Here is a 13,776-nt window from a genome sequence, read left to right on the forward strand (position 1 = left end):
TACGACCATCCTTTCCACCCAAAGTCTAAAATCCTGCAAATTTGGAGTACCATAATATGAGAGGTAGTGGGTCAGTTTGTACTTTTATGTATTGCTACAGATCTAGTTCCCCAAGGTAAAAATGGGCACTACCGGATCAGCCATCAAAGACCCAAAAATTGGGTAGAGGAATTCTACAGGTAGGTCTCATTTTTGCTACGATTTCGGGGAGAAAGAAGAAGAGGACTTGTAGTTGTAGTCTAAAACCGTTCTTAACGTTTCTTCTCTTCCTTTAGTCTTTATCTTCCGCCTCCGTAATCTGCATCCCCACATCCCTTATATCTATGCCATTCCCACTCACCGCCTCTCCTATTCATCAACTGCGTTCTACATCCTGCAATTCTTTTCCAGATGGACCAAAACAATGAATCCTTGTCCATTCGTCCGAATTGTGATTGGAAACTTGGCAGTGAGGCTTCCTCCCCCATCCTCTTGGTCTAAGTCAACGACCACCACAACCCTGTGTTACTGTAAAATCAAGCTTAAAGGCTTCCCAACGCAGTATTCGACAGTCCCGTGGCTTTCTCAGGAGAGTGGTACTGATGCGATTGAGAGCAGGATTCATGCTAGGTTTAACTTCAAGAAGTTGGAGTTTGAGAAGCTTGTTGAGAAATTGGCTGCTAGAGATAGGACTTGTGGTTTGAAGATTGAGATATATACAGGAAAAGGAGGGAATACTTCTGCAGCTTGCGAGTGGAAGTTGGGTGGGAAACTTTTGGGCAGTGTTTTGGTGCAGCTAGACTTGAAGGCAACGGAGCATAGTAATAAAGGGTGCGTGATTTAGGATGGATGGATTAGTACGGTGGGCAGTGGGAGGGGAAAAGTGGTTGAGTTGCACGTAAACGTGACAGCTGAGCCAGACCCAAAACTTGTGTTTCAATTTGAAGGGGATGCCATTTTCACTCATCTAATTTGTCCACTTTTTCAAGAATTTTATGATGGAAGCTTATGAAATTCATGAAATTTTTTCTTGGATATTTGGGTGAATTTGGATTTTGGAGCCATTGTTTTGAAAGAATCTTTGAAGACAAAGCCGCGTGCGGTGGTGGCGACTGGGTCAGTAGAGAGAGATGGCAAAACAAAAGTTAGAGGGTATGAATAATTTTTAGAAAATTTTAAAAGTGCATCACTAATTATAAAATTTGTAAAAATACCTATGATAGTTAAGTCAAAGCACCAAAATTGAAAGAAAAAGTGACAATAAAATAAAAAATATTAAAAAAATAATAATACATCACTTGCAGGTAGCATACAGGTTACCGGTCAAATTTCACTTTAATCCAAAGCACGAGGGGGTAGTGTGAGTGTTTTTAAATAATGAGGAGGTAACGTGTCAAATAGTCAAACCACAAGATGGCTTTCTGTATTTTACCCTTAGATTTATTACAACCCAAATAATTTGACACCAAGAGTAAGAAGTCCAAACCCAAATAATTTGGCTTGGACCCAGTACCACTTGGAATTCGCTGCATGATAGCTACTCCACCACATACGGCACAACAAACCAAACACTAAAACTAGAATAAAATTTAATAATCATATCTAATACTAGCATTCAACGCCGTTACCTGCCTCAGCCTGCGAAGAACACTTGTGCTAAACATATTAGAAAATGGTTTCTCAATCAACCCAAACTAAATCTTTATCCCAAGTAGTATATTTGTACAATAATGCATGTTGTTGGATTATGAATGATTCAATCCACCAACTTATCGTGCAAAATTTATTTGGTCTATACCCCCCTTTTTATCGTGCTTTCCTAACCTTTCCTTTTTGTCATTATTGTCAGCAATTTCTAAATTCCAATCATGCTTAGACCGTAGAGTTCCAACACGTATGGCATTTAGCTTATGATTCTGGTATGGTCGTCCATGTATGTATAGTTAAATACATATACTGTCTAGTAGCAGAAATACATATACTTTCCTTTCTGATTACTTTGCAGTAGTAAAGCTTCCTAAAACGACAAATTTAGCTTCTTTCTTGTATAACACAGTATGTTAAATCCGAATTTCCAGAATCCTTGAGATACCCCATGAATCATCTTACTGTAAAAAGATGTCCAAAACTGAACTTTTAAAAGCAGTTTCTTGATTCATTACAAGAGTTGACCCCTCTCTCAATATTGAACTCTGAAATTCATGATCATTTTCTGATAGCAACCTTTTCTTGGTTCAAATACAACTGTGAAATTGAGACCCCCTTTGGATTCTTGAGGTTCTTGGCGTGTCTCTAAATAGTTTAAAAGTATGGGAATTTGGGCTGTGAATCATGGGGTTTTAGTTAAAATATTTGTGCTGTGTATGATGGTTAGTTCAGTGATTTGTATAGGAGCAAATTGGGGAACTCAATCAACTCACCCGTTGCCTCCTTCCACTATTGTAAAGCTGCTTAGGGACAATGGAATTCAGAAAGTTAAGCTTTTTGATGTTGACCCAAGCATATTGTATGCTCTGGGTGGTTCTGGGATTGAAGTCACGGTGGGAATTCCAAACGATATGTTGTCCTCTTTAGCCAACAGTGTTGCTGCGGCTGAATTGTGGGTTCAGAGGAATGTCTCTGCACATATTTCATCCAATAGTGTGGACATCAGGTACTTTTCCCGCTGAGAATTTCATGTGTGCCAAGAAGGTTTTCTGAACATTTTTTTATTGGAGTACAGAAAATTTTGGCATAGCTGGGGCACTTAATTTATACTGGGTGACTTGGAATTCTAACCTTGCTCATCTTTCTTATCAATAGAAGAACAAAAAGTCAACGATGCAAAACAGTTGGAAGAAGTTTGAGTTAGTTTCTTATTACCTAGACATTCTAGACAGTAAATAGACAACTAACATCAAGTTTTCTTGAGGTCTATGAAAATCTGAAGAAAAATATTTTATTTTATCAGATAAAGGGAGCTGAAGTTTCTTGTTTTTCCTTTAATAGCTTAATTAAGCATTTTCAAATTGAAAAAAGAGAGAAAAAAATTGCTATTTGTATGTTGCGGATGATATTCAATTTAGCCATAGGTTGACCACAGTCCAATTGGGTCAGATATTCATTTGATCTTTTGTTAGAAAAGCTCTCTGATGTATCTCCAGTGGAGAATGAGAGAATAGGATGAAAGATGAGCAGTAGGAGATGCAGGGGAAAGAGAGGAGAATGCAGGAACTAAATGAGGAAGGTAAAACATTGATCCAGCTAATGAGGAAGTCTATCTGCAATAGTGAATTTCCTGTGGACGACAGTGGCTAGGGAGTTCAAGGAAAAAAAGAGGGAAAAAAAAAACGGGGAGGAGAAAAATACAAGCAAAATTAAAAAACAACCTTTGCTGTTGAGCACGCTAACTAGATTAGCACGTCTTACCCAATTCTGCTGAAGAAACCTTTGCCAGAAATAAGGCTGCAAAGTCTGATTTGTCCCCAATGTTGGCCCATAAACATCATCTAATGTCACTGTAGCATTTCTTAGTTTAACTAGTGAACCAATTTAAACTTGATAAAAGATTATGCTGCAGGAGAGAAGCCTTGGGATTATTCTGCATCTGACCTTTAACTGATTGTTCTTATGTTAAAGTTCACTACTTGCACTAGATACGACGATTTGCTAAACACATGGAGTTTAATTGAGAGACTTTACGAAAAGTTGAACCTACATGATGTTGCTTACTCAAGGCATGTCCTCGCTGAAGCTAGCCTCTGAAACAGCTTTTTGCATTCCCGTGTCACAGTTGCCATGAACGTTGCCATGAACTCTGGTCTAAAGTGTTGGAAAAAGTTCATTGCTTTTGAAATGATATTGTTTTCTATTGCAAAATGTTGCCAAGAACTCTGGTCTAAAGTTTTGGAAAAAGTTTATTGCTTCTGAAATGATATTGTTTTCTATTGCTGCTTATTCAATTGTCAGATGCTTCTGAAACGATTTTGTTTTCTGTTGATTCAATCGTCAGTAAGTCATTGGGCTATGTGACAACTTGAAAGGTCGTCTGGCGAACCTGAAGTGTTATGTGTTACTTCTTTTCATGTCAACAATATTCTCCATTGTCCAGGGATTATCCCTTGTAACTTCTTATGAGATTCTTCTACAATTTTAATTACCTTGCCATTTAAAAGTTGGCCTGTTGAAGGATGTCTAGACTAATCAGTAACATCTGTCTGGGATTGCACGGCTATGTTGCACATTTCAGAAGGAAATAATCATGTTTAATATAATAAAATAGTATAATAACTGTTTTGTTAGGTTATTAGTTTCTAGGCGCTAATTGCAAAGATCTATTAGAAGCATTTGCATTGTGGAAACTTGAAAATAATGAATGAGGGGAATCATAATTTCATTGATCCAAAAGAATATATACAACAGGTTTCAGCCTATATTAGGAAACTATACACAATTATATCCTTAATCCTAGGAATAAGATTTTGCACCAAATTAGCTCCTCTACAGCTAATACACAGTTATAGTTATATAGAATTTCTCTCCACTAATCTCTCCTAATTTCCACAGTTTTATTACTCAATATTCTACTTCCCAAAAATACAAATTTTCCCACACTCCCCCTCAAGCTGGTTTGAAGATATCTTTCATCACCAGCTTGCTCACTAACAAATCAAACTGTTTTTTGGGAAGACTCTTTGTAAGCAGATCTGCCACTTGGTCTCTAGTTGGCACATAGGTCATGCAGACTACACCTCCTTTTATTTTTTCTTTGATGAAGTGCTTATCTACTTCAACATGTTTCGTTCGGTCATGAAGAACTGGATTGTGAGCAATAGAAATAGCCGCTTTATTGTCACAATACAATTTCATAGGAAGTACTTCTGAAACCTTCAACTTCTGTAATATTCTTCTAATCCATATCACTTCACAAATACCTTAAGCAACAGCCCGGAACTCTGCTTCTGCACTGCTCCTTGCCACAACATTCTGCTTCTTACTTCTCCAAGTTACCAAATTACCTCCCACATACGTACAATATCCAGAAGTTGATCTTCTATCTGTTATACATCCAGCCCAATCCGCATCGGTATAGGCTTCAACTTGAAGATGTCCTCGTGCCTTAAAGAAAATACCTTTGCCAGGTGTTCCCTTTAGGTACCTTAGGATTCTATGAATTGCTTCAAAGTGCTTTGGGCCCGGTGAATGCATGAACTGGCTAACAATACTTACTGGAAATGCTATGTCAGGCCGAGTGTGTGATAAATAAATAAGTCTTCCAACTAGTCTTTGAAACTTTTCCCTGTCTCTTACTTTCTCTGCACTAGCTGGTTGAAGTTTCAAATTTGGCTCCATGGGAGTTTCAGCTGGCCTGCATCCCATCATACCTGTCTCTTTGAGCAAATCAAGCACATACTTCTTTTGACTTACAACAATTCCCTCCTTGGATCGTGCAAACTTCATCCCGAGAAAATACTTTAAGTTTCCCAAGTCCTTGATTTCAAATTCCTTGGCCAGAAACTTCTTCAAATTCTCTAATCCTCCACAATCATCCCCTGTTAAAATAATGTCATCGACGTATACAATTAAAATTGCAACTTTACCTTCTTTTGAATGCCTATAAAACAAAGTATGGTCAGCCTGACTTTGTAAGAAACCAAATTTTTTAACAGCTTTGCCGAAGCGTTCAAACCAAGCTCTTGGTGATTGTTTAAGTCCATAAAGAGATTTTTTCAGTTTGCAAATTTTCCAACACCATATTTGTCTACAAAACCTGGAGGAAGACTCATAAACACCTCATTTTCTAGGTCTCCATTAAGAAAGGCATTTTTCACATCAAGTTGGTACAATGGCCAATTTGCATTAATAGCAAGAGACAAAAGGACCCGAATAGAATTTATCTTGGCAACAGGGGCAAATGTTTCTTGATAATCTATTCCATGGGTTTGTGTAAATCCCTTCGCAACTAATCTGGCCTTGTACCTTTCTACAGTACAATCTGCTTTGCTTTTAACTGTAAACACCCATTTGCACCCAACAATCTTTTTCTCTCTAGGCAACTCCACCACATCCCACGTATCATTCTTCCTCAATGCTTCCATCTCTTCAAACACTGCAGATTTTCAGTTTTGATCATCCAACGCTTCTTTAATGTTTCTAGGAATCACAAGTTTTGAAATTTCAATGGTAAAGGCTCTATATTTAGGAGAAAGGTTATCATAGGACACATATTTGGAAATTGGCTGTCTAGTACAAGTACGGGTTCCTTTCCTAATGGCGATGGGAAGATCAAGATCAGATTCTTGAGTAGGAAGAATATGGTTTAAAACTGGGTCAGATTCTGGAACAACAGAAGAAAAGAAAGGTGAAGTATTACCTGATGTATTTGGACAGACTTCACTCGAGGACTTCTCATGAACAGGAGCTGGACTCATCAATGGACCTTCACCCCTTTTAAAAGTATTTTTCCTAGTGTAGACCACAGGCTCAAGATTGGAACGATTTTTCTCTCGTCGTAATATTTCCATATCTGATAAACCAATATCAGTTTCTGCACTATCAAATTGAGGGATCTTCGTTTCCTTATCTGTTTCAAAAATTATATTTGGTAAAGTTTCAGTTTCCCAAAAATTTGATTCACTGGAATTCTCCCCCTGAATCAAAGGTTTGTTAAAGAAAGGAAGACCTTCCAAAAAAGTTGCATCCATAGTGACAAAGACTTTTCGTGTGAGAGGATTAAATAATTTGTACCCTTTTTGATTTGGAGCATAACCAACAAAGACACATTTTTCGGCCCTAGGATCCAACTTGGACCGAGATTTCTTTGAAATATGCACATAAGCAGTGCATCCAAATATGTTTAAAGGCAAATCTGAATTAACTCTTGATTCAGGGAAATTTTTTTTAAAGTACTCTAAAGGAGTACTATATTGTAAGACCTTAGAAGGCATCCTATTAATTAGGTATGATGCTGTTAAAACAGCATCCCCCCAAAAATATTTTGGTAAGTTCATATAAAACATCATGGCACGAGCGACTTCCAACAGATGTTTGTTTTTACGCTCAGCAATTCCATTTTGTTCGGGGGTATCAGTGCAAGAAGACTGATGTAAGATCCCTTTTCTTCAAAAAATGTTCCAAGGATACTATTATAATACTTTGTTCCATTATCAGACCGCAAAATACTTGCTTTTGTGTGAAATTGATTTTCTATCATGTTATAGAAATTTTGAAAAATGGTTGCTACTTCTGACTTCTTGTGCATTAAGTATACCCAACATAGACGAGTATGGTCGTCTATGAACGTTACAAACCACCTTTTTCCCGAAACAGTAGTAACCCTTGAGGGTCCCCAAACATCACTGTGAAACAAATAAAATGGTTTTGATGGTAAATAAGGCCTTGGGACATAAGATTTTCGTTGACTTTTAGCAAGCAAACAACTTTCACATTTTAGTTTCAAGGGGGTCACATTCTTAAAATGCAAAGGAAACAAATGTTTTAGATAAATAAAACTAGGATGGCCCAATCTGTAATGCCAAACCATTATTTGTTCATAAGCAGATACAGAAATATTACTACTAGACTCTTGAGCAATTTGAGCACTAGGTGAATTATCCTCAAGACAGTAAAGGCCATTGATCATTCTAGCCCTGCCAATCGTCATCCTCAAATTCTTGTCTTGAAAAACACAATGAGATTCATCGAAAATAGCCAAACAATTAGAATCTTTTGTTAGTTTACTAACTGATAAAATATTGCAGGCCAATTTTGGAACATGAAGAACAGATTTCAGGTTAATATTTTTTGAGGTCTGTATTGAACCTTTTCCAGCAACATGAGAGAAACCTCCATCTGCAACCTTGATCTTTTTATTTCCAGAACATGGTGTATATGATTGGAAGAGTTTAAATGAATTTGTCATATGGTCTGAGGCTCCAGAATCTATGATCCATGGAGCAGAAAAGGTTGAGGAATTAGACAAAAAAGAATTGAATAGAGCCTTAGATCCAATACCTGTATGAGCCATAGAAGCATTACGAAAGTCAGATGAGGTAGAACTGGATTTCAGTAGCATAAGAAGATGCTCCATTTGTTCTTTGGTGAAAGGACAAGTGTCAGCTTCATTAGCAGTAGGAACTCCTCGTCCAGACTTCTCTCCTCCTTTGTTTTTCCAATTTGGAGGTTTTCCGTGCAGTTTCCAACATGTGTCACGAGTGTGACGAGGCTTATTACAATAGTCACACCACCCCTGTGGTTTTTCACTGGATTTTTCTCCTGTTCTACGCTGATAAGTTGATGTTTTAAAGGATGAGGCAACCTCTAAAGCCGATCCTTCAACAGCAACTCCAGGACCCTTCTTTCCCAGCATTACATTTCTTCTGCTTTCCTCCCTTCTAACCTCAGAGAACACCTCACCAATTGAAGGAAGAGGCTGTCTCCCAATAATTCTCCCTCTAACTTCATCAAATTCAACGTTTAGCCCTGCCAGAAATTTAAAGATTCGGCTGTCTTCAACAGTTTTCTTATGATGCTGAAAATCCTCTGTTGATTTCCACTCATAGCTGTTGAAGAGATCCAAATCCTGCCATTTTCGCTTAAGCAAATTGAAATATTTTATGACAGTGTCTTCCCCTTGACGTAGATCTCCAATTTTGAGAGTCAACTCGAAAATTCGGGACTGATTTCCCAAATCAGAGTACATCTGATTGATATTTTCCCATAACTCTTGTGCTGTTGAATAGCACATGTAGTTAGAACTGATATCTTCCTCCATTGAGTTTACAAGCCATGTCATTACCATGGAGTTTTCCGCGTCCCATGTTGCGTAAGTAGGATCCGTGCTTATTGGAGCCTTTGTTTCATCAGTTAAATACCCCATCTTGCCACGACCTCTGATATACATCCGGACTGCTTGTGACCATCGGAGAAAATTATCTCCATTCAGCCGAATGGTAGTAATCTGAATTGAGTGAGAATCAACCCCAGTTTTGAAGGATTCGATTCTGTTTTTGGATGAAGAGGCAGTAGTTTGAGGATTAATGGTAGAGTCTGATGATGTTTCAGACATGATGAAGGGACAGGGGACAATGTAAAAAAATAAGGAGGAAAAATGAAACAGAAAAAAAATCAGGCAAAGATGCTCTGATACCAACTTGAAAATAATGAATGAGGGGAATCAAAATTTCATTGATCCAAAAGAATATATACAACAGGTTTCAGCCTATATTAGGAAACTATACACAATTATATCCTTAATCCTAGGAATAAGATTTTGCACCAAATTAGCTCCTCTACAGCTAATACACAGTTATAGTTATATAGAATTTCTCTCCACTAATCTCTCCTAATTTCCACGGTTTTATTACTCAATATTCTACTTCCCAAAAATACAGATTTTCCCACATGGAACCACAAATTGGTGCTGCATTTGGATTCTACACTGAAAGATGAGATATTTAGCTTTTCTGTGGTTTAAGTTTGCTGCATATCCCGTATTTTGTGCAAGCAGTGTTCCAGTAAATTATCAATGTCCTGCAGTGTTTATTATTTCTCCATCATCTAGATAAGATTAATGTCTCATATGGTTTATGGAAACTTGTTCTTGTTTAATTTTTCTTGGTTTGAAGTACACTATATTCTTGTGTTATGTAGAATTTCAGTACACTATATTCTTATGTTATGTAGAATTTCAGCTGATTATCCATCGATAAATTTAAGGATGCAACTCCATTAGAGCTTCCCTCTAGATGAGACTCTACTAAATCTTTCCTTTTGATGAGACTCATAGAAGGCTTTAGAAGGATTCTGATGTTCCTTGTAGCCAATTAGTCTTGTTTCTAGAATGAAAGCTTTGTAGGGACTTTACTGTTTCTTTCTTTTGGTGCAGTTTGCTGGAAAATCCTTACCATACCTTAGAGGTCACTCCTGACTCAAACAGGCTTTTGTCATTTTAAATGCAAAACCAGTAGAGGCTTTAAGCCGCTAGAATAAATTTAGGACATCTCCAAGCTATTTTGTGCACTTAAGTGATGATCTCAGCAACATCTACAGATTGCTTTTGCAAAAAGGTTCCGTCCAGAAAAGCCGCAAATTGAATCTGAAACCTTGTTATATTAACAAATTTCCAAACATACTTTCACATAAAAGTCATAATATTACAAGCTTCTGCAGATTTTCTTGAGACTGTCAAACAACTGTCTTTTGCTTCTGTTGTTTTGAAGTTATAGTGCTGAATAGAATTTTGAATGTGACATTAAGAAAAATTTACGTGTCCAGAAAGCATTTTGCACTGAAGCCAATGGCAGTTCTTGGCACATGGTAAAGGGGGCTTTACAAAGGTAATTATACATGATAGTGGGGACTATCTTAGGTGCACTGCCACTGAAAAGCTTTGCAACCATTTCCTGATAATCAAGCTAGAAAATATGGAAGTAGTTATCAATCCATTTTTGGATGCACAAATTTTGTCATCTTTAGCTCATCAAGTTGACCATGATTTGGAAATGCTATTCAAATTCATGCTAAATTGGCAATATGATTTGGTCAAAGTCTTTATTTTTCCAATATCTTCTTCAGAGCATTACCCTTACTCTAATTTAACGTGTTGGTGTTGTGAATGAATTTTTCAATCTAAAAGGATAATGCCTCGAGCATTGGCATAGTGATTTGGAAATGATTACAATCGCCAATAGCATTCATACTGTTGTAACATCCTGTATAACCATTGACTATGAAGAAATGTAGGACAATGTGTAAAAGGATTGTCTTGCTTATCTTTTGATAGTCAATATGGAGCATTTTACGTTGTTTACCTTATTCTTTTCTTTTAAAGTTTTTAGTCCCCTAGGGCTATATTCTGGGGGAGAAATTTTTACACTGTTCCTTTGGCTCCCAATCTTGCTCCTGCTCTGCCAAATGATATCCAAAGACTTCCCATTATTTTAACAATGGATGGGAAAAGACAGAACGATTATGTTGTCTCTAGGGATGATTACCTCTACCTTAAATTGAATGACTGGCATTTACCATTAGTTTCACATGATTTGCCTGCATAATTCCTGTGTAACTTTTGCAATAAAAGAGTTGTTTCTAGTTCTGTAAACAGGAGATCAGTTGGTGGGGTGTGGGAAGAAAGAAAAATATTTTAACTCTTTGAGATACAGTTGTCACTCCACATCAGACAAGTTAGATTGATGTCAAAATGTATTCAGTTGTCATATAGTTCAATAGTAAACTCTTAATCTCTAATTGGTACTTCTAGTCCATTTTAATAGCGGATCATACTTTTAGTCTCTTGGTATACTTAATTGTTGTCTGTCATTTACCTTGATTACTTTCTCAGACAAGTTATTTATAACCAAAAAAACAAAAAAAAATCCCTTCAATCTTCTTGCGTGGTTCCTTGAGAATATATGAGACTACTTTCTGCTATCTAACTATTATCTGGTATCACATGGTCTTGCATACTTCTGGTAAGACCAGCCTTAGCTTTTGAAGTTGAGTGGGAGCGACAGAGAAGCTTGTAGCTTTCGACTGCTTGATAATTTGATCTTTGGAGAATAAAGAAGTTATTGTTGAGTGGTAGATCAGCAGTTTTATTATCTTGAGCCTAGGTCCCAGTAATATCTGGAGTCAATAAAGTCATATTTCTTCAATTCATGAAGTACGTGGCTTCTAGTCATTCCACAAATGACAATTTTAGTTCGTTTTACCTTGGATCAAGTCAAATTAATTTCCCCTGTTATCGATGGCTGCGAAAGAGGAATTAAGGGAAACCTCACTGCATATGGGATTATTTTGTATTGTGGTACATATCCACTAACTTCTAATTTCTCCTTCAACCTTGCTGAACAAATATTTTTCTGTCAAGATATGTTGCAGTGGGAAATGAGCCATTCTTAACGACATTAAACGGGACCTACACAGGAACCACTTATCCTGCTCTTCAAAATGTCCAGGCAGCTCTTATTAAGGCTGGACTTGGGACTCGAGTGAAGGTAACCATCCCCTTAAATGCTGATGTGTACAAGAGTTCAACTCCCCTGCCTTCCACTGGTGATTTTCGATCAGACATTCATGACCTCATGGTGCAGATATGTCAATTCTTGAGTAATAGTGGTTCCCCTTTCACCGTGAACATCTATCCATTTATCAGTCTTTACAATGACCCCAACTTTCCCACTGACTATGCCTTCTTTGATGGATATTCAACACCAATTAATGACAATGGAAGGATCTACAACAACGTATTTGATGCAAATTATGATACCCTTATTTGGGCCTTGCAGAATAATGGAATTGGAAACTTGTCTATAATTGTTGGAGAAGTTGGATGGCCAACTGACGGTGATCTCCATGCAAATATCCAGTATGCTCAGAGGTTCAATCAAGGGTTCATGTCCCATATGGGCAAGGGAACTCCAATGAGACCAGGTACAGTGGATGCATATTTGTTTAGTCTGATTGATGAGGATGCAAAATCCATTAAGCCAGGTAACTTTGAACGCCACTGGGGAGTATTCAACTATGACGGGACACCAAAATACAATCTTAGCTTAGGTTCAAACTCTGTAGGATTGGTAGCAGCAAGTAATGTTCAATATCTTTCCCGTCAATGGTGTGTCATGTCGTCTAACACAAGCCTTGATGATACACAAGTAGCACCTAGTGTGAGTTACGCTTGTTCCCATGCTGATTGCACGAGTCTCGGATATGGTACATCATGTGGGAATCTAGATGCTCGTGGCAACATCTCATATGCATTTAACAGTTATTACCAGGAGAATAACCAGCTCCTAAGTGCATGCCAATTTCCAGGTCTTTCAGTTGTCACCACGACTGATCCGTCACAGGGAGTTTGTGTATATAAAGTTATGATACGAACGAGCACTCTGGGTGGAGGTGCAAACGTGAGTAGTGGTTTTCTAAGTGAACCTAGTAATCTGTTGCTTCTCCTGTTCATGATACTTCTGACTCTTTTGTGAAGTTTTTGGGTATTTTATGATTGATTATATATTCGTTCAAGTAAGGACTCCTGTTTTTTTCCACGCTGTTAATGATACTTGAATTAGAAGAAACATTTTTTTACCCCAAAGTCTATATGAAGCGTAGATAGTTGAAGTTTTCTTCTTTAGAACTTGTGAAGGTCCCGTGTGATTATTCCACTCTGTAAAGATGCCGTGTGATTATTCCATTATGTAAGGATGTCTTGTTCAGGACTGCCATTGTTCAGAATTTCTGCATTTACTCCACACAGGAAAATCATCCAAACCTCTGCCTCACCCAAAAAAGATCAGGCGTCAAGGCATCCTTGCACAAATTATTGCATCAATCTTCACCCTCGTTTCATGTTTTTTTTTTTTTTTTACCGCACAGAATCTTGCTTCTTCCTTTGTTGCTCTGCAGAAGACTATGGTTAAAAAAAAAAAAAAAAAAAAAACAAATGAGACAAAGCAGGACTAGCAGCAGCAATTTTTTAACCAAATATCTTCCTATTGTTCATGGCAAATTTCAGCAAACTTGACAGGCCTTTGGAGACTAGAAGAAAGAGAAAGGGGGATAGAGGGTCCCCTTGTCTCAATCATCTAATAGGCTTGATATACCCCATTCTTTCTCCATTTATGTTAAAAGTATAGCTAATAGAAGTCACACAAGACATAATCCAATGAATCTAGTCTTTACAAAATCCCATTTTTTTTCCACAATTTTAGCAAGAAAGTGCCACTCAACTATTATAAGCCTTTGACATGTCCAGTTTAATGACCATAAAGGCAATAGATCCAGTTCTCCTACTATTCAAATAGTGCACAGATTCATGAG

The 13,776-nt window shown here is 37.5% G+C and overlaps 1 protein-coding gene across 2 annotated transcripts; it reads left to right on the top strand.

Annotated features, from left to right (window-relative positions):
- Nucleotides 1-1,643: 1,643 nt before the first annotated feature.
- Nucleotides 1,644-13,172, top strand: LOC113740153 (glucan endo-1,3-beta-glucosidase 5-like). 2 transcript variants are annotated; one of them, XM_027267662.2, is made up of 3 exons: nucleotides 1,644-2,632; nucleotides 11,828-11,954; nucleotides 12,246-13,172. In XM_027267662.2, exons 1-3 carry the CDS (start codon nucleotides 2,289-2,291, stop codon nucleotides 12,939-12,941), a joined length of 1,167 nt encoding a protein of 388 aa, XP_027123463.1. In that variant the 5' UTR covers nucleotides 1,644-2,288; the 3' UTR covers nucleotides 12,942-13,172. The 2 variants fall into 2 exon arrangements, with proteins under 2 accessions (XP_027123463.1, XP_027123462.1); XM_027267661.2 differs by having other exon boundaries at nucleotides 1,646-2,632; nucleotides 11,828-13,172.
- Nucleotides 13,173-13,776: the final 604 nt, after the last annotated feature.

Source organism: Coffea arabica, chromosome 8e, assembly GCF_036785885.1.
Source record: "Coffea arabica cultivar ET-39 chromosome 8e, Coffea Arabica ET-39 HiFi, whole genome shotgun sequence".
Lineage (NCBI taxonomy): Eukaryota > Viridiplantae > Streptophyta > Magnoliopsida > Gentianales > Rubiaceae > Coffea > Coffea arabica.